The 27,091-nt window shown below is 44.7% G+C and overlaps 3 protein-coding genes across 12 annotated transcripts in view; 1 reads left to right on the forward strand and 2 right to left on the reverse strand.

Annotated features, from left to right (window-relative positions):
* The window catches only part of LRTOMT (leucine rich transmembrane and O-methyltransferase domain containing), a 20,393-nt gene extending 13,527 nt beyond the window's left edge, over positions 1 to 6,866 (reverse strand). The window contains 2 exon segments of the mRNA NM_001136142.2: positions 1,098 to 1,246; positions 6,761 to 6,866. The gene's annotated coding sequence lies outside the window, so the exon portion shown is untranslated.
* On the reverse strand, positions 582 to 15,883 carry LOC103877723 (leucine-rich repeat-containing protein 51). 7 transcript variants are annotated; one of them, XM_009186834.2, is made up of 6 exons: positions 15,316 to 15,555; positions 7,529 to 7,612; positions 6,761 to 6,898; positions 2,167 to 2,372; positions 1,098 to 1,246; positions 582 to 815 (listed from the first exon to the last, which is right to left on the reverse strand). In XM_009186834.2, the coding sequence occupies exons 3-6, from the start codon at positions 6,840 to 6,842 to the stop codon at positions 674 to 676; spliced, it is 579 nt and encodes a 192-aa protein (XP_009185098.1). In that variant the 5' UTR covers positions 6,843 to 6,898; positions 7,529 to 7,612; positions 15,316 to 15,555; the 3' UTR covers positions 582 to 673. The 7 variants fall into 7 exon arrangements, with proteins under 7 accessions (XP_009185098.1, XP_009185101.1, XP_009185100.1 ...); XM_009186837.4 differs by having other exon boundaries at positions 15,439 to 15,549; XM_009186836.3 differs by lacking the exon at positions 7,529 to 7,612 and having other exon boundaries at positions 15,316 to 15,446.
* The window catches only part of NUMA1 (nuclear mitotic apparatus protein 1), an 80,729-nt gene continuing 69,145 nt past the window's right edge, over positions 15,508 to 27,091 (forward strand). Inside the window, exons 1-2 of one of the 4 annotated variants that reach the window (XM_017948716.3) lie at positions 15,508 to 15,606; positions 26,413 to 26,476. The gene's annotated coding sequence lies outside the window, so the exon portion shown is untranslated. The other 3 variants (XM_009186841.3, XM_003910352.4, XM_009186842.3) reach the window with 3 other exon arrangements.

Consider the following 27,091-nt stretch of genomic DNA (forward strand, 5'->3'; position numbering starts at 1 on the left):
TCGAGACCAGCCTGGCCAATATGGCAAAACCCCATCTCTACTAAAAATACAAAAAAAGGCCAGGGGTGGTGGCTTACACTTGTAATCCCAGCACTTTGAGAGGCTGAAGTGGGTGGATCACCTGAGGTCAGGAGTTCGAGACAAGCCTGGCCAACATGGCGAAATCTTGTCTCTACTAAAATGTAAAAAATTAGCTGGGTGTGGTAGCAGGCGCCTGTAATCCCAGCTACTCAGGAGGCTGAGGCAGGAGAATTGCTTGAACCTGGGAGGTGGAGGTTGCAGCAAGCTGAGATCGTACCACTGCACTCCAGCCTGGGCGACAAGAGCGAAACTGTCTCAAAAAAAAAAAAAAAAAAGCCAGTCATGGTGGTGTGCGCCTATAATCACAGCTACTGGAGAGGCTGAGACAGGAGAATCTCTTGAACCTGGGAGGCAGAGGTTCCTGTGAGCCAAGATCGTGCCACTGTACTCCAGCCTGTGCAACAGAGTGAGACTCTGTCTCAAAAAAAAAAAAAAAAAAAAGAAAAGGCTAGAGCTACTTGCAGTTGCCTGAGTTAGAGAACATCTCTACAAGGTGTAAGTGACTTCTCATCTGCTCAACAGCTCAAATCATTTATTGTCAAACCATGCTGTCTATTCTCAGGCCTTTAGGACTACTAGGGTCATGGGAGCCTCAAAGTGTATTCTGCTTGATCCGGGCCTTCTTGGGCTTGATGTTCATGCGTTTCCAGACTTCAGCTGTGGTGCGGTCTGCTTTGGTGACCCCACTGAAGTCGAACGTGGTGATATGGGGCAGGGTGCACAGCACATATTGCCTGTGGGGAAGACTCAGGCTAGGGGCCAGACCCCCCACCAAAATCCCCTTCCCCCTCCACCAGGTGCTGTTGTCTTCCTGGACTGCAAGGAATGGAGGGACTTGAGTATAGTTTGGGGAAGATTAAGTTTATCCTGACTGAGAGCAAGGAATGCTTAGAGGTCGGCTACCCACTTCCCAGGTCTAAGCATGGCAGAAGAATGGTCTTAGATTTCTTGTTTCTCCTCCTCCTTTCCCTTAGGGGAGCCCAGCTAGACCCTACCTCCAGGGGCAGGGCACTTACCTATACCCTTTCTCTTCCTCCATGGGGTTCCCATGGAGTGTCAGACTCCGGAGCCGAGGAAGGACAGCCAGCTTATTCACCTCCCCCAGGTGCTGGATGCTGTTGCCGTGAAGATAGAGGACACTCAGGTTGAAGAAAGTTGTTAGGACCTGTTGGGGAAGGAAACCAAAAGCCAGGCTAGACAGGACAGGACCCTTAATCTCTGCTCAGGGCTGATTTGTGGGCAGAGAAGAAAGAATGTGGGCAACAATCTGCCCTCCACTCCAACCCTCCACAGCCATACTGTATGACTCTAATCTACTGTTATTTACCTTTTAAGACATACAGGGCATCACACTGAAAAGGAGCTGTGATCTGAGGGTCAGGAGGATGGGCCTGGGTACCAGCACTGCCACTGACTTGCCTCTCCTGCCTCTCTCTCAGCCTTAGTTGCCCCTTCACTGAAGACCTTTCCAGCTTTGGTGATCTACGATTCTATCACAGCGAGCAACGGGAAGAGAGTATCATGCTAGGCACATAAGAAGCTTTTAAAATACTGATTAAATTGAGATCACCACACCAGGGGAATAGTTTCCAAGTCATGCTCCAGCTCCTTTCCCCTCTTAGGGATCTTGGACCAGAAAAGGCCAAACTTTATTTCTTAAAACTTGAATCTGAGTTCACAGAAAGTAAGTGCTGTACTTTTATTGACTACCTCTTCCACAGGAGAACCCAGCACAGGACACAGTGGGTGCCCAGTGACAGTTACAATTTTACTTCAGCCTCTGATGTACCAGTTGTTTGTTGGTTTTCATGTACTTTTGTTCAATCCTCACAAAACCTTTATGATACTGGCATATTATCCTCATTTTTCAGACAAGGAGGCTGCAGTTTTGAGAAGTTAGGTAGCTTGCTCAAAGTCAGTAAGAGGCAAACCCAGGATTTGAACCTACATCTGTCTGGACCCCTAGCCTTGACTGCACCATGCTGCCTCACTACTTCCTTGATAACATGTAGGAGTGGAGAGGTTGGGGGCTGAACAAAGTGGCTTCAGGCTCCCCCGACTGGATTCCTAGTGTTAGGAACTCACAGGGTCAATGGAAGTCAGGTCATTAAACGACAAGTCGATCCAGGCCAGGTTCTCTGGGTGCTCCAACAGCTGTGAAGCCACCTGGTTGAAGTCTCTCAGATCATTGAGAACATTGTTATTCAGCCACAGGGACTGGGTCAGTGATTTCCCTGACTTTGAACGCTTCAGTGGTCGTAGTCCTGTCCTTGGCTCCTCATTTACCAGGTCTGTGGGGACAAAGTGAGACTTGGGTATCATCTTTGCTTTTCTGGCTTGAGGGGGTGGGAAGGGACAGAGCTGGGAAGATTAGCCATCCAAGCTGTAGCTGAGTCTAGTGCAACCCTGTCCCATAGCTTCCAGCAATCAGTAAGTTTAGATTAAGGGCCAGGGACTTCTATCTCAAACTCTTGGCTTTTCAGGTTACATGGACTTCTCATGTCCACTGTACCACTGGGTCTTTTGTATACCAAATCAGTGTCAGGTTGAGAAAAACTAAGAACGAGAATTGTTGGGCTTAAGCCGAGTAGATGATAAAACAAAATCCTGAATTAACCACTGGTAAAGCCTATAGAATTCACTTCAGTGGAATACACTCTGACATCCTCCCTCTCTTTCCATTAATGTTGAGTACCTGCAGTATGCCGGGTACTGGATACACAGTGATAAACAAAATGAGAGACAGTCTGTTGCAGACTTTGTATGAGTAATAGGGCAGAGAGCAGACATTTGTGCCTTAGAGGGCAAGATGGGAGCAAACTGGCAATATGATGTGATAAGTGCTATATAATAGTCGTTTCGTAGCAGCACAGAAGAGAGGCTATTGACCCAGTATGGGAGCTCAGGGAGGTTTCCCAGGGCAGGTGAAGCCTGAACTGAATCTCAGTGGATTAGGAGATGTTTTTCAGGCAAAGAAGGGTAAAAAGGCAGGGAACAGCATGAAGAAAGGTAGAGGTACAGGACAGCCGGGGAGTCTGGGGCAGGTTTGTGTGCCTGCACAAGTGCTTGCACGCACTGCACAAGGGGGACAAAGAGGAAAAGAAGAGGCAGGAATCTAGTCAAAAGTCTCGAATGCCAGGCTAAGGATCTTGGGCTTTACCCTGTAGGTAATGGGAAGGCACCAGAGTTTTTAAAGCAAATGATTCAAATCTTTTATTTCAGAAAGATCACTGTGAAGTGTCAGTGTGGAATATGGATTTTAGGGAGTGAGTTGGACCGAATGACCAATTTGGCTGTTTGAGTCATCCAAGCAAGACATGAGAGGGATGGACCTACAATCAACATAATTTGGTTGACTGGATGTAAAGGTAGAAGAATATTAAAGGGAGGTGGCCAGTTGTATTAACTAGTAAGGAATTACGGGAAGAAGAAACAGCATTGGGAAGGTGATGAGTTCAGGCTTAGCTTTGGTGTGTTCGAGGTTCCTGTACAAAAAGGTGGAGAAGCCAAGTAGGTAGTTGGAGATGAAGGTCGGAAGCTCAGGAGACACAGACTTGAGAATCGTTAGCAAAGAAGGCATACAAGTTAGGGAAAGAGATGAGATTCCTCATGGAGAGTGAGGGTAGGGAGGAAGGTCAGAGAGGAAGAAGAATCCATTAGAGAAGTTAAATAATCAGGGAAAATCAGGAGAGGACAGTTTAAAGATGTTCAGGGAGTAAATAGTTTATAGTAGTAAGTTCCAGGGAGGTAAGGACTAAAAAGTAATTCTGGCAACTTAGAAGTCCCTAGTAACCTTGGTAAGGGCTGCTTCAGTGGAATGGCAAGGGTCTGGGGGTAGAAGCCAGATTGAAGTGAGTGAGTTCAAGAGTGAATGGAGGCTGGGTTCATGCCTGTAATCCCAGCACTTTGGGAGGCCAAGGGAGGAGGTTTGCTTGAGCCTAGGCGTTTGAGACCAGCCTGGGCAACATTATGAAACCCCGTCTCTACCAAAAAAAGAGTGAATGGATATGAGCAGTTAGCATAAACAACATCCTCAGAAAGTTTGGCTGAGGAGGAGAGAGAATAGGGAATAGGATTATGTTAAAACCCAGGTGTATGGAACACCCCAAACCCTCACTCCTACTTTTTCAAAATGAGGTCCAGAAAGAGGATGGGCCTTGCCCAAGTTCAAAGTCGTAGAGTCAGAACCAGATGCCAGGTCTGCCTGAGGTAACTGTATTTTTCCCATTGCTGCTAAGCTTTTGGTTTCCTAGTTCACCTCTAGGGAAGGAAGTATGTAGTATTTGCCGAAGCTAGCCAGCTTTCTTCATTCTCTTTTCTGCTCTCTACTGGAGGGACACCCTTTGCCCTTCCACGCCCACCTCGCCTCCTCCTCAGCTGCAGGTCAGGCAGCATCCACCAGATGGCTCTCTGCCTTAGTCCTAGAGTGAGCAGGACCCACAGTTGGGGCCTGAGGTTGCAGGAGGGTACTAGAACGGCGTCCCCCAGCTCATGAATTCCTAATCCTGCCTCCCTCCCTACACCTCCTGAAAACCCTGAAATAGAATGACACAGATGAATCAAAATTAAGGTCAAAATAACCCCACATGAACTAGTGCCCCATGTGATAAGGTAGCAGCTTGGGGAATGCCACTGAGCATGGGCTGGAGGCCAAGCTCAGAGGGAATCACTGGTGGGACGGAGTTGCCTAAAACTTGATGCTGGCTGGAGCTGCTCTTATCAGGGATGGAGTGGTATATCCAGGCTGCCACAGGTTGCTGCTCCTCTCAGATTCCACCAACGCACTATACTGCCTAAGAATCTGTAAAGTTCCTTGTTCAGAGTAGGCCAAAGCAGGTCTGGAAGCTGGACCACAAATATCGGTGCTTTGAGAACTGGGGAGCGTTTAGCTCCAGGAAGATCTGGGAAACTATGTTCCTGTTTTCCTTTCTCTGAAAGGCTGCCATGTAGCTGTTTCCATCTGTCAGAATACAAGTTAGTTTGATAGAACTTCCCTGTGTCATCCCTCAACCACAAACTGGAAGGGGTTGGTAGGTGAATATGGTGGGAGACTTCCTTAACACTCTAGGTTTGTGAAAAGTTAGAGGATCTGGGTTGGTGGGAGCACAGATTAGATGGCTTCCAAAGGCACTGCCATTTCATATTCTGTAATATGTATTCATTCAGCAAATAGTGTGCCAAGTACCCCCAAACTCTATTGTATCCCTTAACCCCAGCTGTAAATAAGTTTTTCAGAAGCTCTGGGGAATCTGAAGGGACTCTGACCTTTTGGGCCTTTGATGTGCCTCTCACACATCTAGCAAGGAGCACAATACCTGGCATATACATATGACACACACACACACAAACACACACACATATATAAATGCTTAATAGTAAGTGCTCAGTAAATACTGAACGGTCGAAAGAAGGATGGGGCATCTGTACCAATTACGTTTTGTGATGTAGAGTTACCCTTGGTACTGCTTGTCTCTCTCCCAATTCTGGGGACTCCATAGAGGGCAGAGCTACACCTCCTCCATCAGAGTTAGAAACTCCCATGATAGGTAGGAGGTATACTTCCACCTCTGTTATTTCACCTGTCTTAGAGATAGTTACTATTGCAGCTAAAACCCCTTGTGAAACATGGACTACATCAGAAGTGATGCAGTGCACAATAAAGATCACAGTAGGTGGCTGTGTGCTCGTGAGAGAACAAATATGAGTTACCACTGTGGCTGATGATAACGCAAGTAGACCCTAAACCCAAGCTAAGACTGGTGCTATTTGCCAGCTTCCCGAGCTTAAAGGTGGTGGCTACCAATTGCCTGAGAGAAGATTAAAGCCAAATAATAGTTCTAAAACAGTGGATGTTAACGTGTATTCTGTGAGGACAGATGGACTGATGCTTTAATGAAAGAGCAGATAACAAAAGCCAGGGATGGCGGAACTTCCCTAGGAAGAATGAATGACTCATTGGGAATATGACATGGCTGAGAGCCTCCCTATGTTCCCTCCTGAAGGGACTAGCTACCCATTTACAAAGACATTGAATGGCAAAATGGTAGCGAGTGTGGGCAGTGTTGGAATCTGCAATAAGTGTAGATGATGATGGAATAAACTTGGATATGGCTGGAATGAGTGTAAGAAATTTGTCAGTAAGTATTTAAACTAGAACTATGCCAGTTTGTTGATAAGACCCCTCATGTTTGGCCAGTCAGAATAGGCTTGTGTCTGCAGACAGAGGAGAAGGGTTTTGCCTACTTGCTGGGACTCCATAGGAGCCTGTGTTTTCCTCCTCTCTTCAGGTAAAAACAGGAGAATAAAACTATTGGCTGGTAGACTGGCTTCCCAGTTTTCTTCCACTTGACTTTCCTGCTGTAGCCTGGCTTCTTTTAAAGATGATCAACTACTGTGATAGCCCCCTGTTTCCTTTCAGATTTGCTCCTTAAAAAAAACAAACAGGGGCACATGTTCTTAGGATCTCCTGGGGCTGTGTCAGGGGCAAAAACAAAACAAACAGACAAAAAAAGAAAAAACCTCTCACTCTCCCCTACCCTCCAAAAGACAGTAACAACACATCTGCAAGCATATAGGAAGAATCTCTTTAGGTTTTTAAGTAGAAGATTATGGTTTCTCCCTGGGGACCACACTGGGCCTGCTGCCTTAGTGAGTGGAGTGCTGTGCTCTGGGGGCTGACCTTGAATGATGTGGATGCTTCTGAAGGAGTAGTCAAGAGGGGGCTCCTGTACCGAAGTGTTCATATAGTCCCGTTTGTTCATAGTTCAGGCCATCATTCATCAGGTGAAAGCAGGTGCCCTGGGAGTCCGGGTTCAGCCTGGGAGGACAGAGAAAGACAGGTGTTTCAAGTACAGCGGCCTTCAGGTTTCCCCATAGTCTTCCATCCCTGCTTTCTATCCTCTACTACTCTAGGTCTGCCTGGCTGTATTTCCATTTTAAGATACGAATCACGATTCCTTGCATGTATAGCGCATTTTCTACTTCTCAGAGCACCTTCACATCTCTTAGAACTCATTTGAGAGTTGTAACACCCATTTCTTTGTCTGGAAAATGCCAGATGAAGAAACTGAAACCCAAGGGGTAAAAGGACTTGCCCAGAGTTAAGCCAATGAGTCAGTTGTAGACTGCAGTCATAATCTCCTGACTCTGAGACCCTTTCTGTTACTCTACAGTAGCTACCATGGAGACTGTCTTGATATCCACCCTCTGGTGACATCAACTGGGCTATTCTATTGCTTAACAAATCCCTGAGGGCCTGCACCACATCTGATTGGTGTCTGACTGCCCCTCTCAGTCTGGCCCAGCTGGGGATTTGCCACCTTCTCCACTTGGCTTCTGTGTCAGCTCCATTACCTTTCCATCCAAAGACCCTACTTTCAGCCCTATCCTGAATGTAGCCATACACATATAAACATACACACACACAAAACCAGAGTCTACCTCTCACCTGTCACTGATGCCTGAAACTCCACCATTAGGGATTCATTCCTGTGGGTTCAGGGATTGTTTCCGGTTAAAATGGAAATACTCCCTGAGAGGGATGAACACAATGTTGTTATCAGTCACTTGCAATGTGGTGTGAATTGTCTTATCAGATGGTTTCCAATTTGTTAGCTAAAGTAAAGCTGAGGTTTTTCTGGAGACAAGGGAGAACCATGAGAATACTACTCACCTGGGATAAAGAGAGCTGACAACACACTTTAACAAGGGGTTTGTGTGTGAATCACACAAGCAAAAGACAAATTGATAAGGATATAGGACAAGAACTTGTCCCAGTCGACCTCCCCTTTCTCATTCCATCCACTGCTGCCACCTTTGTATTATTGTTTGTATTACTTCACCTGCTTTCCAAAAGGATTTCAGGTTTACAATAATAACACAGTCATGAAACAGATGATTTGCAGAATAGTGCTGTCCACTAGAAATATAATGTCACAAATGCAGGCCACATATATAATTTAAAATTTTCTAGTAGCCAAAATAAGTAAAATGAAGTGGTAAAGTTAATTTTATTAACTTTATTTTACCCAGTATATCAAAAAATCATTCAATATGTAATCAATATTAAAACCTTCTGAGATATTTTACACTTACAGCACATCCCAATTTGGACCAGCCTACCTGTCAAATGTACATGACTAGTGGCTACCATACTGGACAGTGCAGATTAGAAAGTTAAAAATGGAAGAGAAAGATCAGAAACTAGATTACAGGAAGAGAGAGATGTGCCAGGCACTTTAAGAATCTAAGCCTACATTTAGCTGTGAAATTCCTGGCAGCCAAAGCAAAAAGAGAAACCTTGGGATTGCAGTTCTCATCATTGGATTCAAAGGATAAATTAGTTTGCAGAGACAATGAAATTAGCAAACAACCTTAAAGTGGAATTTCTTACTCGGGAGGCTGAGGCAGTTGGATTGCTTGAGCCTAGGAGTTGGAGTGAGCTATAATTGTGCCACTGCACTCCAGCCTAGGCGACAGAGCAAGACTCTGTCTCAGAAAAAAAAAAAAAAAGAGAAAAAAGAAAGAATTTCTGTTGAAAACCAAGGACCTGATATCTTATAATTCAGTTGAAGCTTAATACAGTTCAAGTAAATTCTTTTTTTTTTTTTTTTTTTTTTGGCAATTTAACATATACATGGATAGAGTTCAGTAGGTTTAGAGGAAAATGAATGTCTTGTTCTGAAAAAAATAGCAGTCCCAACTGAGCTTTGGGGAAGTGCCAGCTTGAGTCACTTCACAGCTTCTGTTATGAACTGGTCCCATGGGCATGGATTGTCAATTAGGGAGACTTGAATCTTTTAGATATTAAATCTACAGGCAGACAACAAAGAACACTTTATTCTTTTTTTTTTTTTTTTTGAGACGGAGTCTTCCTCTGTGCCCCAGGCTGGAGTGCAGTAGCGCGATCTCGACTCACTGCAAGCTCCGCACCCCCTGGGTTCACGCCATTCTCCTGCCTCAGCCTCCCGAGTAGCTGGGACTACAGGCACCCGCCACCTCGCCCGGCTAATTTTCTTGTATTTTTAGTAGAGACGGGGTTTCACCGTGTTAGCCAGGATGGTCTCGATCTCCTGACCTCGTGATCCGCCCGTCTCGGCCTCCCAAAGTGCTGGGATTACAGGCTTGAGCCACCGCGCCCGGCCAAGAACACTTTATTCTTTTGTAAAAATAGAGGAACCTGCTGTGTACTATAGAACTAGAGGAACCTAGCTTATACAGAAGCCCATCCCACTTTAGCACCTACAACAGATTTGATACCTTTGAACAAGATTGGATACTTTTCTCGAAGTAAATACTGGGTTGGTACCCCAGAGTTATGCACCACTGAACATGGATTTTAACTTGAAATACTTAAGGGCAGATTTTTACTGTTAGTTTTCTTGACTATCAGAGAACCCCAGTGCAGTTCCTAAAGACTTCTGATTTTGTGTAGCACCAGCTCCTGTTGCATTTTCTGAATTAGTACTACAAATGGAGCCCCAAGAAGCTGGTTAAATTTTTAGCCTTCTGCATTTAAGCTGTAGCCCAGGCTGTGAGCTAGTATCGCGTCTTATTCATTATCCAACATAGAACCAGGTTTACAACAGGCACTCAGAAAATGTTTGTGGGATGAATGAATGAGAAACTGCCAATTCTGAGGATTTCTGTTTCAGAAGAGTTGATGCTAAGCTGTTCTAACAATTGGCTCCCAGGTTCAGCTGTTTCAGTCCACACCTTGTTCACAGTAAGATATTCAGTTCAATTCAGCAAACATTTGTTGAGTGCTTGCTGCTCTGTGCCTGACCAGAAGAAATGAAGCCAAGATACAAATAATAGAACTCTGTCATGAGCACAGAAAGACCTGCTGAGTTTCTGTTGATTGTGGCAAACCAGCCTGCATCCAGTTCCAAGTAACAGCTGCCCACTTAGTGAATACTCTCTCATGTTTCAACACTCAGTTCTAGTGTACCCTCTTCTATAAAGCCTTTCTTTTCCAGATAAAATTGGTTAATGTATCCTGTGTTAGGCTGATTGTTTTGATGATCCCTATTCATGGTCTCCCCTGTATCCATCCCTTTTTGCCTATAACATTATAGTTCCATCTCACTCTGATGCTGGGCCCAGACATGTGACTTGTTTTAGCCAGTGGGATGTTGATAAACATGAAACAAACAGAAGCGTTAAAGGAGGCCTGCCTTGCTCTCTGCCAGTGCCATGAGAACATGGCTGATCTGCTGAAGGGTTATGAGATGTGTAGGTGAGAGACATGCGAAGGAGCCATTGATTCCAGCTGAAGCCATCCTAGACTAACCCACAGTCAGCCTACCCCCAGTCAAGATCAGGAGAGTCACCCAACCCACGGATGACTGCCGACACATGAGTAAGCCCAGCCAAACCAGAAGAACCATCCAGCTGACTCTAAGACTTAGAAGCAATAATAAATGTTTATTATCTTAAGCCACTGTGTTTTGGGATGGTTTGTTACACAGCAATAGCTAACTTCGGCATGCCCCCACTGTACTTTGAACAAAATTTTATTGAACAAAATTTTATTTCAGCCTGTTTACTCATCTGTGAAATGGAGACAAACCCTACTTTGAGAACTATTGTACATCTGGCATCAGGTGCTCAATAAATGGAAGCAATTGTATTCTTTGTTAATTTCATTATAACCAACTTTGTTTACTCCCTGTAAGCTTGAGGACAGGGACAAGACTCAGACTTCTTTCTCCCTTCTCATCATTACCCTACATTGAACCTGGCAAAAAAAAAAAATGCATATTCACTAAAGGTTTGATGGACAAATGAAAATGGATGGACAATGGAAAAATGAAAGAAGAAATGAAGGAATTAATGGAGTCTTCAGGGTATCACATAGAGAGCTTGACTGCTGGAGAGAACTGACAAAGCCTTGATGCTGCCATGCTTAATGCTGTGGCTGTGTTTTTGGAGTCAGTCTTTCCCATCTGCTATTCTGGCTTATGACCAGGAGATAATCAGATGCCAGCACCTTCATCTGTCCAGACTGACTGACTTGATGAATAACAAGGTTAGGGGAATACCTGCCTTGTTTCGGAACTGGAATTTCTCATTTCCAAATTGACAGTATCTTTAACTGTTTTGTTTTTTAATTGTAAAAGCTAATATGATAGATGATAGATGAATAAAGTGAAATGACATGGAGAAGTACATCAAATAGGAACTCAAAGTTTGAATCTCCATTAACAGTTTGGGAATATAACCTCCTAGAATGTATAGCTAATAAGGTTTTATACATACACACATGCACATGCGTGGTTTTCTTTTTTCTTTCTTTTTTTTTTTTTTTTTTTTTTTGGAGACAAGGTCTCACTCTGTTGCGCAGGCTGGAGTGCAGTGGTGCCACTTCAGCTCACTGCAACCTCTGCCTCCTGGGCTTAGGCAATCCCACTACCTCAGCCTCCCGAGTAGCTGGGACTACAGGCACACGTCACTACACCCTGCTAATTTTTGTATTTTTTTTGTAGAGACACAGTTTTGCCATGTTGCTTAGGCTGGTCTCAAACTCCTGGGCTCAAGCTATTCACTTACCTTGGCCTCCCAAAGTGCTGGGATTACAGGTGTGAGCCACTGTGCCCGGCCTAGATTATGTATATTTTTAAATAAACAATATTCCTTTATAAACCTATTTTTAAATTTTCGAATTGTTGTAGATTATTACCCTTTTTAATAGTTGCAAAGTATTTTATCCTATGTATCTTACTTTAATGTTATACACTTAATTTAACTTTATTTAACCAATCCCAAGTTGACAGAAAACTGTTTTCAGTTTTGGGAAATTACTAAAGTTTGTAATTTGATTGTTGCTAGCCTATTCCTGACCTCTCTCAGGCAAGTTGCAACATGATAACACAGGAAGCTTTGAGGAATAATCACATAAATCTGATAGGAGATTCAACAGCCTGGCCTGAGAGTTTCTGATGATGGACTGACGGTAGAAAAAAAATCAAAGACTGCTATGAAAAATCTGCCACGTATTTAGCCAGGCATGGCAGCTCACACCTGCAGTCCCAGCTACTTGGGAGGCTGAGGTAGGAGTATGGCTCAAGCCCAGGAGTTCGAGGCTGCAGTGAGCTATGACTGTGCCACTGCACTCCAGTCTGGGCAACAGAGCAAGACTCTGTCAAAAGAAAAAAGAAAAGAAAAAAGAAAAATCTGCTACATAATCTAATCATTCTGGGAGGTTATATTCCCAGGTGCCAAAAGGAGGCCCAAGATTCAACCTGGCTTCTGTTTACTCGCCTCTACTACCATCTCAACTCCAATTCTGCAGTCCAGCCAAATGTAACTACTCACCATAAGTTCCTCGGACCTGCTGCTGGGCCTCTAAGTGGAACAGTGTCTCCTTCCAGCTCTGTCTGCTTGGAATATAGTTTTTCTCTCCTCCTTTTGCTTTGCTAATTCTTACTTCAGGGCTCAGATCAGGTTTCAACTTTTCTGACAAGTCTACCTTTATCCTAAAATCTGTAATTATAGTGCTATGATTTCCATGGTAGCACTCATAACACTATAATTATCTGCTTACTATCTGTATGTCCATAAACACCACCAGGGCAGAAACCATATTTTTCTTACAGTTGTATCTCATAGTGCTGGCAAGTAGTAGGTGCTTAACAAACACATTAAAAATTGCAACTAAATAACACTACAAAGGAGAGGGACATGAGGTTGCTGTAATTGAGGGATCTGACCTGGTCTGAACAGTCTACAGGAAGACATTCCTGAAGAAGTGACTGAGAGACATCCAAAGGATAAGTACAAATTAACTTATGGGGTAGGGGGTGCTGTGGAATGAGCATTCCAGGCAGATGTGACTGCTATATGCAAAGGTTCTATGGTGGAAGGACACTTGGAAATTTTGAAGACCTTAAAGGTTATATAACTGAAGGGGAGAGAAGGAGGAATATGTATGGTTAGACTGGAGGCTGGAGAGATGGGAGCAATAGGAAACCACAAAGTATTAATATTAAATGGGGGTTGGCTAGGCGTGGTGGCTCACGCCTGTAATCTCATCACTTTGGGAGGCCAAGGTGGGCAGATGACCTGAGGTTGGGAGTTTGAGACCAGCCTGACCAACATGAAGAAACCCCATCTCTACTAAAAACACAAAATTAGCTGGGTGTGGTGGCGCATGCCTGTAATCCCAGCTACTTGGGAGGCTGAGACAAGAGAATTGCTTGAAACTGGGAGGAGGTTGCTGTGAGCCGAGATTGTGCCATTGCACTCCAGCCTGGGCAACAAGAGTGAAACTCTGCCTTGAAAAAACAAAAAAGAAAATTGGGGGTGGGGTGGAGAGTGAACAATTATCAGCTTTGCATTTTGAAAGATTACTCTGGTTGCAGTATGCAAATATGGCAGGACCTATATAGAAGATATTCAGGAAGTAAAGCTGATAAGACTTAATGATAGATGGGAAATGGAAGAGGTATTAAGTAAATGGAAGAGGTATTAACTCTTGGGTTTTGGGCTTGTGTATATTGTGGATAAAGGTAGGAGCACTGGAAGAGATCCAGACTTGGAGGAAAGGGTTGGGATACACAGAGATTGGTTTCAATTTCAGAAATGTAGAGTTTGGGTTGCCTTTGAGGTATCCTAAAGGAGATGTTGAGGAGGCAATTGGCTATATAGATCTGGAGCTTAGAGATGAGGACTGGGCTAGAGATACACACTTGTGTACATTTGCATACAGGTGGAAAATGAAGTTGTGGGTGTAGAGGGGTACCCAAGAAGAGAATATAGAGTGCAGTAGCAAGAGGCGTAGGACCAAACCTGGGAGAACTTTAAGGTAGTAAGTGGACCAATCAGGGCCAGCTAGCCACCAGCTAGAAACCAGCTAATCATGGTGGTCACTTCAGACATGGGTGCTGTGTTAGCACTTCTGTTTCCTGTTTAGTTAAAAATGTTGAAGTTTCATTGTCTTAGTCTCTCTAGTTCCTTTTCCCCATTAAAACTTTCAGGGGAGGATCTGAAATTCATTCCAGAGGAAGTGTAAATAATCCAAAGTAGGCCATACAGGTTCCTTTTCCCTGGGGTAGTTTAACTTGTTCCTTGGAACAAGTCCTTCAGCTATAGAGGCAGTAGGCTGAAGCTAAAGAGACTTAGCTGGAAGTTGGAGAACTGGAGTCTAGTTCTAGCTCTGTCACTGATTTGGTGCGTGGCCTTGGGCAAGTCCCTTTTCTCTAGGTTTCAGTTTTCCAATCTGTGAAATGAAGATAAATATCTTTGATTCACAGAGCTGTTAAGAGTATCAAAAGACAGACTGTGAAAGCATTGGGTAGGTTACTAAATGTAATAGATCTGTCGTGAGGACTAAAAAGAATGAATCTCTAACTGTAGAGCTTTGAATAGCGGACCATGGAGAAGGTGTGGGGAGAAAAGGGAATCTGAGGACAGGTTGAGAAAGGGTTTTACTCCTTGGAAGAGGAAGGAAAGAGGCACTTCACGCCCCAGGAAGTTTCCTACATCTCCAGAATTAGGGTAGGGACTGCGATTTACTCTATCTAATGCTAACCACATGTCTTGGAAGGAGGTCTCAGTTCCTCAGAGGAAAACTCCATTTCTGAGGGCGTTTCTGATCTCCCAGGTTATGCCTGGAACTTGAAGCATCCGATTTTGGGAGCCTTATGTTTGCGTTGGGAGCGGGGTTCGTTGTTTTGTTTTGTTTCCTTTTGTTTTGAGATGGGGATATTGCTCTGTAGCCCACGCTGGAGTGTAGTTGCGTGATCACTGCAACTCACTGCAGCTTCAATCTCTGGGCTCAAGCGATCCTCCCACCTCAGCCTCCCTAGCAGGTGGGGCCACTGGAGCGCGCCACCAAGCCCGGCTAATTTTTTTGTATTTTTGGTAGAGACAGGGTTCGCCATGTTTCTCAGGCTGGTCTCGAACTCCTGGCCTTAAGCGATCCGCCTGCCTTTGTCTCCCAAAGTGTTGGGATTACAAGCGTAAGCCACCGCTCCTGGCCCTAGGGGAGGTTCTTAAGCATCCCCAAATCTGTATGGATATATATCTCAACGCCTTTCCCTCCCTCTGTTCCCCTTGCCCAGTTTGTCCCGTGTGAGTGTTGTGTCTTGTTCACTGTGAAAGGTGATGAGGGTCGGTTGGGGAAATCTCAGATATACGAGCAGGGAGGTTCTTAGTCATTCTGTGAGTGCCCCTCCCTTCTCCATAGATCTCTTGTCCCCTAGAACAGGTTTCCTGTTTTCCCGCCCGACTCACCCGCAGTCGCTTCCTCTCCAGTCTTGGCGTGCCACTGCCTCACGGTTACTCAGGGCAACTCCATGGCAACTGCTTTCGTCACCACGACCCGGCAGGCGCCATAAGAACTGACGCGGTGCTTACCGGGACCTGTAGTTTGTCATGGGCGGGGCTCTAAGGCCGCGGGTGACGCTGGGATTTGTGGTTGTCTTTGCCTTCAAGTCCAGGCCGGGGTCCGGAAGCGGTGAATACCCCTTCTCTTTCCCAGTGGCCCTCAAACTTCCTTTTCCCGGGTCCTTAAGCGTGCCCCGCGTAAGTCAACGGCCGACAGAGGCCAATCAGAGGGCCGCGCGAGGGGGCGGGGCCATAGTTTAAACTAATTGTGCGTTCACAACGCTGGCGCGAGCCCAGGACTAAGTGCGATTCGGGTGAGTAGCGAGGCAGAGCGCGAGCGCGCAGCCAGGTAACCGGCGTGGGCCCGCGTTTGGCGTGCGGCCTGGGCACCTGCAGGGGTGCCAGGCCTAAAAGGGGTGCTGGAGAGGCCGCTGCGAGCGGAAGGCCTCCTCTGTAACCGAGTCCGAAAGGGCAGAATCTAGCGGGGTAAGGTTTCCGAGGAGAGGCGCCTGAGGGGGAGGAGCCGGGGGTGCCTTGAAGGGGAGGGTCTGTTTGGGGGCGTGTCTGTGGAATTAAGTCTGAAGGTGACGGGGGTCGGGGGTAGGGCAAATTCCTTAAAAGCTTGTAAGCGAAGGGTCGGGTCTTGGAAAATCTTCGTCTTTTATCGGTAACAATAGCAGTAGTCAGCATTTTCTGAGCTACACCGTCCACAATGACCTGCCAAATGTTTATCTTTTTAATCTCCTAACCACTTGTTATACTTTAAAGATGGGGAGCCTGAGGTTTGTAATGTTTAGCTTGGCCTGGTTTACGTAGCCAGTGCGAGGTTGGCTCTACTTGGGGTTTTGCGGGTTGGGCATAAATGGGGACGGGGAAGGTGCTGTGTGGGGGCGCGCGTTGTCTTGGACTGGTCAGTGTATTTTGAGCCTCACTTTTCAGATATGTAAACAGTGACCTTACCTGCCTTACCTACTTCCTGGGGGTGGTTGCCCTGGTCAAAACAGGTATGTCTTTTTCTTTTTTTTTTTTAATAATTTTTTTGTTTGTTTTTGTTTGTTTTTTTCATCCACGGACTCTCACAGATAACATGTTTCATACACGCACCTCGGAGAGTACAAATTTATGACTATAAGTGGGGTGACTGTGTGAAGATTGTGGGTGGGCGGGAGCCCACTGGGTTAATGCTGCCGCCTATGGGTACTCTCTTTTGCTTACCTCTGAGTTAGCGCTTGTCCTCTGTTAGTTTTTTTTGTTTTGTTTTGTTTTGTTTTGTTTTTTGAGACGGAGTCTCACCCTGTCGCCCAGGCTGGAGTGCAGTGGCACGATCTCGGCTCACTGCAAGATGTGCCTCCCGGGTTCAAGCAGTTCCCTGCCTTAACCTCCCAAGTAGCTGGGATTACAGGCGCCCGCCACCACGCCCGACCAATTTTTGTATTGTTTGTTTTTTTTTGAGACAGTCTCGCTCTATCCCCCAGGCTGGAGTGCAGTGGCGCGATCTCGGCTCACTGCAAGCTCCGCCTCCCGGGTTCACACCATTCTCCTGCCTCAGCCTCCTGAGTAGCTGGGACTACAGGCGCCCGCCACCACGCCCGGCTAATTTTTTGTATTTTTTTTAGTAGAGACGGGGTTTCACCGTGGTCTCGATCTCCTGACCTTGTGATCCGCCCGCCTCGGCCTCCCAAAGTGCTGGGATTACAGGCGTGAGCCACTGCGCCCGGCCCAATTTTTGTATTGTTAATAGAGACGGGATTCCACCGTCTTGGCCAGGCTGGTCTTGAACTCCTGACGTCGTGGTCCGCCCGCCTCGGCCTCCCAAAGTGCTTGAATTACAGGCGTGAGCCACCACGCCCGGCCTGTCATCTCGTATTTTAAGAGTCTATGCGAGTTTGTCTGCCCTTCTAGATAATGAGAGACTTTTTCGTCACTGCATTCTAATGGCCAGGCAGGATTTGCGACATGTAATGGGAATAAATGTATGCTTTGGAATAATTTCTTGGGCTGAAAGGGCACAGGAACTTCGCTTTCCCGTTTTCATTTAGTGGCATTTGAACCTCAGTATTAAGCTGTCCTCTTTTCTGGAATGGCACTCCCTCTTGAAAACGTGATGATATTTTCTTGCTTTAATACATAGTTCCCTCTCTCTAGTATCTGTTGCCTGGTTCTATGTTTCCAAACTTCTGGGTTGTCTGGTCGTTAAAGCTTTAATGGCGAGGGAGTTGGGCCTCTCTTTACTGCTGTGAATATATGAGAATCTGGGGCGAACGTGAGGATCATGTAAGGTGCTTTCTGTCAGCACAGATGGGTGTATGTTTCTTCTCTCCCTCTTTCTGTGTGATATTTTCTTCTTTAGAGGAAGAACCACATACTTCTTTGTAAAAGCTTCCAAAGTACTATTTTCTTAGCCTAAGTTCAAGCAAGGCATGACTAATTGTAATGTCTAAGCTTTTAGTTCAAAGCGAAAAGCTGTACATTCCAAAAGCTTAAAGATCTTACCTGAAAGCTAATTAAGAAACATAGAATTATTTTTTCACATGTGGAACATGGAAGTGGGAAGAATGCCTTGAAATAAGACTGAATTCTAGAACTGTTAGGATGAGGGCATAGCGCTGCTCGGGTAGCTGAACAGAGCTGATCAGCGGCTGTTTGGACAGCTGTGTTTAATTGATAAAACTATGATCAGAAGATATTAGGTTGGTGCAAAAGTAATTGCAGTTGTTGCTGTTGAAAGTAATGGCAAAAACCGCAGTTACTTGTGCATTAACCTAATATATGGTGTGGTCATTTAATTCAGCCTCTTACCCAGTGTACACTAAACATACAAAAGGTGTTGTCCAGACTCAAAGTGAGTACTTTCTAGAATGAGATCATTCCCAAAGTCAATCCATCTCTTTGTTGAACAGTTTTAATTAATAATTATTATTTTGTAGCTGGGCATGGTGGCTTGCCCTGTCATCCCAACTACTCTGGAGGCTGAGGCAGGAGGATTGCTTGAGCCTAGGAGTTCTTAGCTAGCCTGGGCAACATAGTGAGACCCCAACTCAATTAAAATATGTATATTATTTTGTATTGTTAGTGATTATTTTGTTTTACCCATGTATGTCTGCTGTTGACTTTTTCACCGTTCTTCCCTGCATTTTATTCCTTCCTTTTTTATTGCATAGATATATACATCCCCCAGATGTTTGCTTCAGTGGGAATCTGTTAGTGGTAAACACTGTCTTCATTTAAAAAATCTTTATTTCACTTTCAGTCTTTTTTTGAGACGGAGTCTCGCTCTGTCGCCCAGGCTGGAGTGCAGTGGCGCGATCTCAGCTCACTGCAAGCTCTGCCTCCCGGGTTCACCCCATTCTCCTGCCCAGCTCACTTTCAGTCTGGATTGGTAGTTTAGCTGGGTACTAGGCTTCCAGTTATTGCCTCTTAGCACTTTGAAAGTGTTTTTTCAACTGGGCGCGGTGGCTCACGCTGGTAATCCCAGCATTTTGGGAGGCCAGGGGGGTGGATCACAAGGTCAGGAGATCGAGACCATCCTGGCTAACATGGTGAAACCCCGTCTCTACTAAAAATACAAAAAAATTAGCCGGGCGTGGTGGCGATCGCCTGTAGTCCCAGCTACTTGGGAGGCTGAGGCAGGAGAATGACGTGAACCTGGGAGGTGGAGCTTGCAGTGAGCTGAGATCACGCCACTGCACTCCAGCCTGGGCGACAGAGCGAGAATCCACCTCAAAAAAAAATAAATAAATAAAAAACCGAAACTGTTTTTTCATTGAAATTCTGGCTTTTTGTTGTTACTCCTGAGAACTATGCTTAACAGGTTAACTTATTTAATTGTAGGTAACTGTCTTTCTTTCTGGTTGTTTTTAAGATCCTCTTTGCTATCATTTGTGTTCTGTACTTCCATTACATGGCGTGAATTTAATTTTCTTAAATCACTATATACTGGGGGCATATAGTAATTCCTTAATCTGAAATTTCATATATTTTCACTAATTGTGTAAAAATTCCCAATCATTACCTCTTTACCTCTCTCAGATCTCATGCTTAACTTATGTTGAACTTCCTCATTCTGTCGTCCACATCTTATTCCTTCTTTCATAATTTCCATTTCTATTTTTCTGTGTTAACTTGTGGATAATTTCCTTATATCTATCTTCTAGTTTACTAGTTAACTCTTCAGCTAGGTTTGATTTGTTTTTTGAATTCTTATTTTTATTAGCTAACTTTTTCATTTATTGGAAGTGCTCTTTGATTCATTTTCAAATCTGCTTGTTTTTCATGATCTTGTTTTTGTCTCCTGTTTTCAATTTTGTGTCTGTAATAATTTTAAAGAAAGTTGAGTTTTGGCAGATGTCTACACCTGTAAACAGAAGCCATAATTGAGATACAGAGGATTTCTCTCACCCCCAAAAAATTTCTTGTGCTTTTTTTTTTTTTTTTTAAAAGATGGAGTTTTGTTCTTGTTCCCCAGGCTGGAGTGCAGTGGTGCAATCTCAGCTCCCTGCAACCTCTGCTTCCCAGGTTCAAGCGATTCTGCTGCCTCAGTCTCCTGAGTAGCTGGGATTACAGGCATGTGCCATCATGCCCACCTAATTCTGTATTTTTAGTAGCTACGGGGTTTCACCATGTTGGTCATGCTGGTCTTGAACTCCCAACCTCAGGTAATCCGCCCTCCTCGGCCTCCCAAAGTGCTGGGATTACAGGCATGAGCCACTGCGCCTGTCTCTCATACTTTACAGTCCATTTTTCCTTTCACTCTGATACCAGGAACCACTGATTGATTGTTTGTTTGTTTGTTTTTCACTACAGATTAATTTCTGCTTTCTAGAATTTTATTTTATTTTATTTTTTGAGATAGGATCTGTCTGGCTTTGTTGCTCAGGCTGGAGTGCAGTTGCAGGATCTTGGCTTACTGCAACCTCTGCCTCCTGGGCTCAAGCAATCCGCCCACCTCAGCCTACCAAGTAGCTGGGACTACAGGTGCACACCACCATACCCAGCAAATTTTTATGTTTTTTGTAGAGACAGGGTTTTGCCATGTTGCCCAGGCTGGTCTCAAACTCCTGGGCTCGAGCAATCAACCCACCTCAGCCTCCCAGTGTGCTGGGATTACTGGCATGAACTACTTCACCCAGCCTGTTTTGAATTCCTAGAAGGTTTTTCCCTCCTATCTCACTAAGTGAGCAAGGCAAGCTTTTTTATTTCTCTCTGGACAGATTTTTTTTTCCTAGTTTATTATCTTAGTATAAATTTAAGAGTCTTGCCTCTGCACAGGGATCTCAGTGCCTTTTGTGGACTCAAGATCTGTCTTCTGAACCTATGAGGGTGTTATAAATTCCATACACTGCTAGGACAGCTATGTCATCAGCTCACTCAATCCTCCTCACTAATTCTTTGTTTTTGGTTCCTGGGGATTTTTCTTACTTTCTTGAGAGCTCAGTTTATCTATATGTCAGTTCAGATCCAATCAGCAAAACAGAAACCACACAATAGAGTGAAATCCATAAAGGAGATTGGTTTAAAGCCTTGGTGGAGGGCTGAAAAAGCAAAAAGGGAATATTAAAGTAACTTCGATATAATAACTGCATAAAGTTTTCTCATCCAGGACTGAAAAACAGGGAGGAAGGCTGGGGTTACCAGAACCTAGAAGTCTAGAGGGATCTGGAGGAGCTGCACCCAGATTCTCTGGAGAGAGGGTGTTGCCTGGTGCTGCTGGTTTCTCAGGCCCTCATAGGAGGAACCTGGAGGAGCTGGCTTCTGTTGAGCCTTACTTAGCTGATGCTGGTGCCTTTGAGGGGCAGGAGGCTGGTTTTGAGAGGTTAGAAAGCAACTGGGAAGAACCAACTTCTGTTGTCAAGAAACATCAGGCTACAGGAAGGAGGAAGTCTCTTGTAGCCTTCTCTTGTCTCCTGTTTTCCCTTTATCACTCCCTGTTGACAGGGAGCCCGCTGGCAAATGCGAAATGGGGTTTAGTGGAGTCCAGGCCCCAGCATCACAAAGCGGAGCATAACGGTAGATTTGGAGCTGAGAGACAATACCTTAATAGCTGGCACAGTCTAAAAGGATGTTTATTATATTTTTCTGAACATTTCCAGGCATATTTAATAGGAAGGTGTTCAGGTTATCTGGTCTGTTTTTTGTATTGTTTATTATTTTTATTTTATTTATTTGTTTATTTATTTTGAGATGGAGTCTCACTCTTGTCACCCAGGCTGGAGTGCAGTGGTACAGTCTTGGCTCATTACAACCTCTGCCTCCCGGGCTTAAGCGATTCTCCTGCCTCAGCCTCCCGAGTAGCTGGGATTAAAGGCACGTGCCACCACAACTGGCTAATTTTTGTGTTTTTAGTTGAGACAGGGTTTGACCATGTTGCCCACGCTGGTCTTGAACTCCTGACCTCAGGTGATCCACCCACCTCGGCCTCCCAAAGTGCTGGGATTACCGGCGTGAGCCACCGCACCCAGCCTGCTTGTTATTTTGAGACAGGGTCTTGCTCTGTCACTGGCTGGAGTGCAGTGGCGTCATCATAGCTCACTGCAGCCTCAATCTCCTGGACTCAAGCTATCCTCCCACCTCAGCCTCCTGAGTAGCTGGAACTACAGGTGCACGCCACTGTGCCTGGCAATCTTTATTTTTAGTAGAGACGAGGTCTCGCTATGTTGCCCAGGCTGGTCTCAAACTCTTGAGCTCAAGCAATTCTCTCAAAGTGCTGGGATTACAAGCATGAACCACCACACCCAGCCTGATCTGTTCTATCAACAGTTAGTAATAGCAATAGGTGACTTTTTTTTTTTCCAGTATATGCTGTGAACTAGGCGCTGTTCTAAGTACTTTACAGAAACTACTTCTTTTTATTTTTTTTGAGATGGACCCTTGCTCTGTTGCCCAGACTGGAGTACAGTGGTGCAATCTCTGCTCACTGCAACTTCTGCCTCCCAGGTTCGAGTGATTCTCCTGCCTCAGCCTCCTGAGTAGCTGGGATTACAGGCGCACACCACTACTGCCTGGTTAATTTTTGGGGATTTTTTTGTGTTTTGAGACGGAGTTTCACTCCTGGTGCCCAGGCTGGAGTGCAATGGCGCAATCTCGGCTCACCGCAACCTCTGTCTCCCAGGTTCAAGTGATTCTTCTGCCTCATCCTCCTGAGTAGCTGTGATTACAGGCATGTGCCACCAAGCCCAGCTATTTTTTTTTTTTTTTTGTATTTTTAGTAGAGATGGTGGTTCTTCATGTTGGTCAGGCTGGTCTCGAACTCCCAACCTCAGGTGATCCGCCCGCCTTGGCCTCCCAAAGTGCTGGGATTACAGGCATGAGCCACTGCGTCTGGCCCAATTTTTGTATTTTTAGTAGAGACAGGGTTTCACCATGTTGGCCAGTCTGGTCTTGAACTCCTGACCTCAAGTGATGCACCCGCCTCAGCCTCCCAAAGTGCTGGGGTTACAGGTGTGAGCCACTGCGTCTGGCCAAAGGCAGCCTTTTTATAGCAGTTTGAACTTCTGTACCAGTCTCTACTATTCTATGATTGTTGATTTGGTTTTCTTATTCTAAATACAGGACTTTATACTTAATTCTGTTACATTATTTCTTATTTTTTGGTAACATTAGACCTGTTGAGATCTTCTTGCCTGGTTAAATCTAAAAACATTGTATTGTCTATGATTCACAGTTTAATTCCAAAGCTTGACAAGCAGGCCTTCTAGGTTTTCATTCTAAGTCTTTGGTAAAAAGGCTAAACCTGATGGGTTTGAGAAGCAAATTCCATGTCACAGCACTATACATTTTACTCCAGTTAACAGAGGTTTTAGGGGAATGGTTTTGACTATTCCTCTGGAAAATTGGGGGAGAAGCTGTCTGGAAGGCCAGTATCTTGGGTCTCATTGAGGGGAGGAGAGAACCAAGGTAAAGGGTTGACCATTAGATAATCAGTTGCCCTAATAAGGGGCCATTTGGCAAAAGTAAAAATGATGTATCTGATGGCTGTAGAAGGGAGAGAAGGCATTATTGCATAGCATGATCCTGGGTTGAGGCCTCTTTTGGCAGCTGTGTCGCCTGCTCTTTCTGTCCTATTGAAGGGCCAGTTTCTTTGAAGTCTGCACAGGAAATGCCAGTGATTCAGCCTTGCAGATTTCTTCTGCTTTATTGCAGCTGAGAACTGGTTTATCTGGTGAGAAGGAAAGACTGCATGTATTTCAGGCATGTTTATTTGATACTTGAGTGCCTTCCTGTGACTGGCCAGAGACACTTGTTTTGCATGTTGTCAAATTTTTGGTACCCGGTGGCAAGGTGGATGCAATGTGACCTCAACACTTGGTCCTCTGAGGTCACATTGTATCCACCTTACCACTGGGTACCAACATGTGGGCAGCAACTGCATTCAGCCCTGTAAGTGGGCATTTGTTCAGTGCCTGTACTTCTGTGATGGCCTCAATGAGAAGTGAGGTAATTGCCTGCTTTTCTAGATTTCCTGTGGTGAGACAATGTGAGTTTTGGAGAAACCTCTTATTCCCTAAGAATTTCCTGCTATACCCCTCATGAGCTGCAGCAAAGTGGACTCTGTCTGATTGCTGACCTCCAAATGCCCAGTTTTCTTAGGTAGTGAGCAGATACCTAATGTAATGAGTGCCTATTATATCTGTCACAGATCTGAGTATATAAAAAAGTATATAATACAGGATTTCCCTCCTTACTAAATTTTTTTAGTTTGAAAATTTTCAAACCTATAGATATTTTGCAAAATAATATAACAAATACTTATATACTTTTCATTTAGCTTCCCTATTAACATTTTGCCAAATTTGCTCTCTATTTATCCTTTTCTGAATCTTTTTGACTGTTAGATGTAAATATCATATTATTTAATCCTTATTTCAACATTTCATAAGAAAAAAAGTATTTCATAAGAAAAAAAAGTATTTCATAAGAAAAAGGTATCTTCCTGTATAACTACAGTACTGTTAACACTCAGGAAACTTAACATTGATTCAGTGCATCCAATGTATAGTACTTGGTCAGATTTCTTGTATTTTCCCAATGATGTTTTTTATTGAGTTTTTTAAAATTCAGGATTCACTGAAGGATCACGCATGTATTTATGCACTTAGTTGTAATGACTGTCATGTCTTTAGTCTGCTTTAACTTTGAATAGTTCTTTTTTAATCTGAATGCCTTTTTATCTTTCATAGCATTTGTCTGATTGTTTCTTCTGGATTAGATTCAGGTTAGGCGTTTTTGGTAGAAGAACTATATAGTTTAATACAATAGTTTGATGAGGCTGACACTAAAATACATAGAAGCAGTATCTGATTTTGTAAGACAGTATATAATTTAGCACTTATTTGTGCTATCTAATCTATAAACCCTGTAGGAATTTACAGAAGAAGGAATTCAGTAGGACTTGGAATAACTAGGAATGAAATACTTTGGCAGAAAGATGGGGTTTGGAGGATGGACAGAATTGGAGGCAATTGGGATATGGTTAGATAAGCTGTGATTTGGGCTTTCCATCCTACTATTAAGGTTGTGTATCATGAAAAGTGACTTTGAGGGTTCTGTATCTTCCATGGTGTTTGTACTGCTAGAAGCCTAATAGTATAGAGCTCTTGCTTTGGCATCAGACAGGTCTAGAGACTGTGCCCAGCATTTTGCCAGTTACCTAACCTTGGAGAAGTTTCCTCATTTGCAAGATAAAGTATTAATAACTATTTAAAAGGTTACTGTGGCCAGGCGCGGTGGCTCAAGCCTGTAATCCCAGCACTTTGGGAGGCTGAGACGGGCGGATCACAAGGTCAGGAGATCGAGACCATCCTGGCTAACACGGTGAAACCCCGTCTCTACTAAGAAATACAAAAAATAGCCGGGCGAGGTGGCAGCGCCTGTAGTCCCAGCTACTCGGGAGGCTGAGGCCGGAGAATGGCGTAAACCTGGGAGGCGGAGCTTGCAGTGAGCTGAGATCTGGCCACTGCACTGCAGCCTGGGCAACAGAGCGAGACACTGTCTCAAAAAAAAGGTTACTGTGATGCTCACAATGAGATACCACATAAATATTTGAATTAAAATATTTGAATGCCTTTACGGGAGTGCAACGTTTCCTAGATCTGCCGTGTGCCCCGCTGGATCATTTTGTTTTGTTTTGTTTTGTTTTGTTTTGTTTGGATACAGGGTTTCGCTCCTTTGCCCAGGCTGGAGTCCAGTGGTGCGGTCTCAGCTCACTGCAACCTCCCAAGTAGGTAGAACCCAGGCACAATCCACCACACCCGGCTAAATTTTTGTGTTTTTGTAGAGACAGAGTTTTTCTATGTCGCCCAGGCTGGTCCCGAACTCCTGAGCTCAAGTGAGCCGCCCGCCTTAGCCTCCCAAAGTGCTGGGATTACCGCTGTCAGCCACTGTACCTTGCCTGGATCATTTGTTTCTGTTAGTTGCCTGACCCCTGATGACGTTTGAATTTACCACTCCTGGATAATTGAAGGCAGGGAAATAATAAAAGGCTTGGCTCACGCAGAGAGAAGTGGGAAGATTGGCTTGATCAATTCAGAGTGTATTCTGTAGAATAGTGGGAAATAAGGTTGAATAAATGACTTGAGGCCATATAATGGAGGATTTGGAAAGTTAAGCCAAAGAATTTAGATAAGATGCTTTAGGGAGAAGAAAACTGTGGAAGATTTTTGAGCAGGAGGAGAGACACTTGAAAATGAGAGTGGTGTGGGGCCTCCTGAGGAAGCAGCTTTCTGACTTAGAGACTGAAATCCTAAGAGGGCAGGGCCTTCACAGTGCTGACCAAGTGTGGGTGTGGCTTGGCAGTCTTGCCACGGAAGGCCAGAATTTCTGCCCCAGTGACTCTTCCTGCTCTGCCACTGACTCACCCCATTGACCTGGCCTGCATGGCTTCCCTTCTGCTTGCTGTCCGATCCACAGAATACTGGGGTTGCCCAGGATACCGTGAGGCTGAGCTGACCAAGAGTAGGTGGGTTAGGGGAATGAATAATCATTCCTGTCCCTTTGCCCCTTCCCTAGGTGGAAACAAAGCCAGACTGCCGGGGATCACCCTGTTCTAGTGTGTGGAGGCTTCCACCAGGAGGTAAGTCAAAATGGTTCCTGCCCTCTACTTTTTCATAGGTCAGATTTGTCCTGAGCAGGAGCTCTACTATTTACTTTTTCCCTGACTCAGGTTCTTCAAAATGACTGTCTTTGAATTATTTGAAGCAAATAGGTTACTGTAGGAGGAGAGCAGAGAGGTTTAATAAAGATATTTTTCTAACTGTGGTAGGGTGGTGTCCAGAGGTTTTCTTTGGACCTTGCTCTGAGGTAGATTGCCCAGAACTCTTGTGAGCCAGACACTAAACATTGGCCATTGAGGCCACTGCAGAGAAGTCCTGTTCTTTAAGCCATTATTTCTCCACTACTGGGTTTCAGAACCATTCTTGGTGTGCTTTAGTGTCCCAAGTTATTTATGTCCCTTTTGATCAGGGGAATGAAGGAAGTGAGAAGCAGGGGAGGAGGAGCTGTATGCATAAGTATGTGTGGGTGCATTATGCTGGGAGTTCGAGTGTCTGGGTTTCTCGTCCTGACTGTTGCTAACCAGATGTGTGACCAGGGACAAGTTGCATAACGTCAATGGACTGAACTTTTCTCATATGTATAAAGGGACAGTTTGGATTATATGATCTTGAAGATTTCTTCCAGGGCCGAAATT

Source organism: Papio anubis, chromosome 12, assembly GCF_008728515.1.
Source record: "Papio anubis isolate 15944 chromosome 12, Panubis1.0, whole genome shotgun sequence".
NCBI lineage: Eukaryota > Metazoa > Chordata > Mammalia > Primates > Cercopithecidae > Papio > Papio anubis.

What these genes read in the sequence shown, in the direction of transcription:
- LOC103877723 (XM_009186834.2), bottom strand. Translation starts at nt 6,842, where the DNA reads ATGAACAAACGGGACTATATGAACACTTCGGTACAGGAGCCCCCTCTT. An exon ending in ACCTGACTTCCATTGACCCT is followed by an intron (nt 1,247 to 2,166) that starts GTGAGTTCCTAA and finishes CTTCCCCAACAG; the next exon opens with GTCCTAACAACTTTCTTCAA. An exon ending in GAGGAAGAGAAAGGGTATAG is followed by an intron (nt 816 to 1,097) that starts GTAAGTGCCCTG and finishes TCTTCCCCACAG; the next exon opens with GCAATATGTGCTGTGCACCC.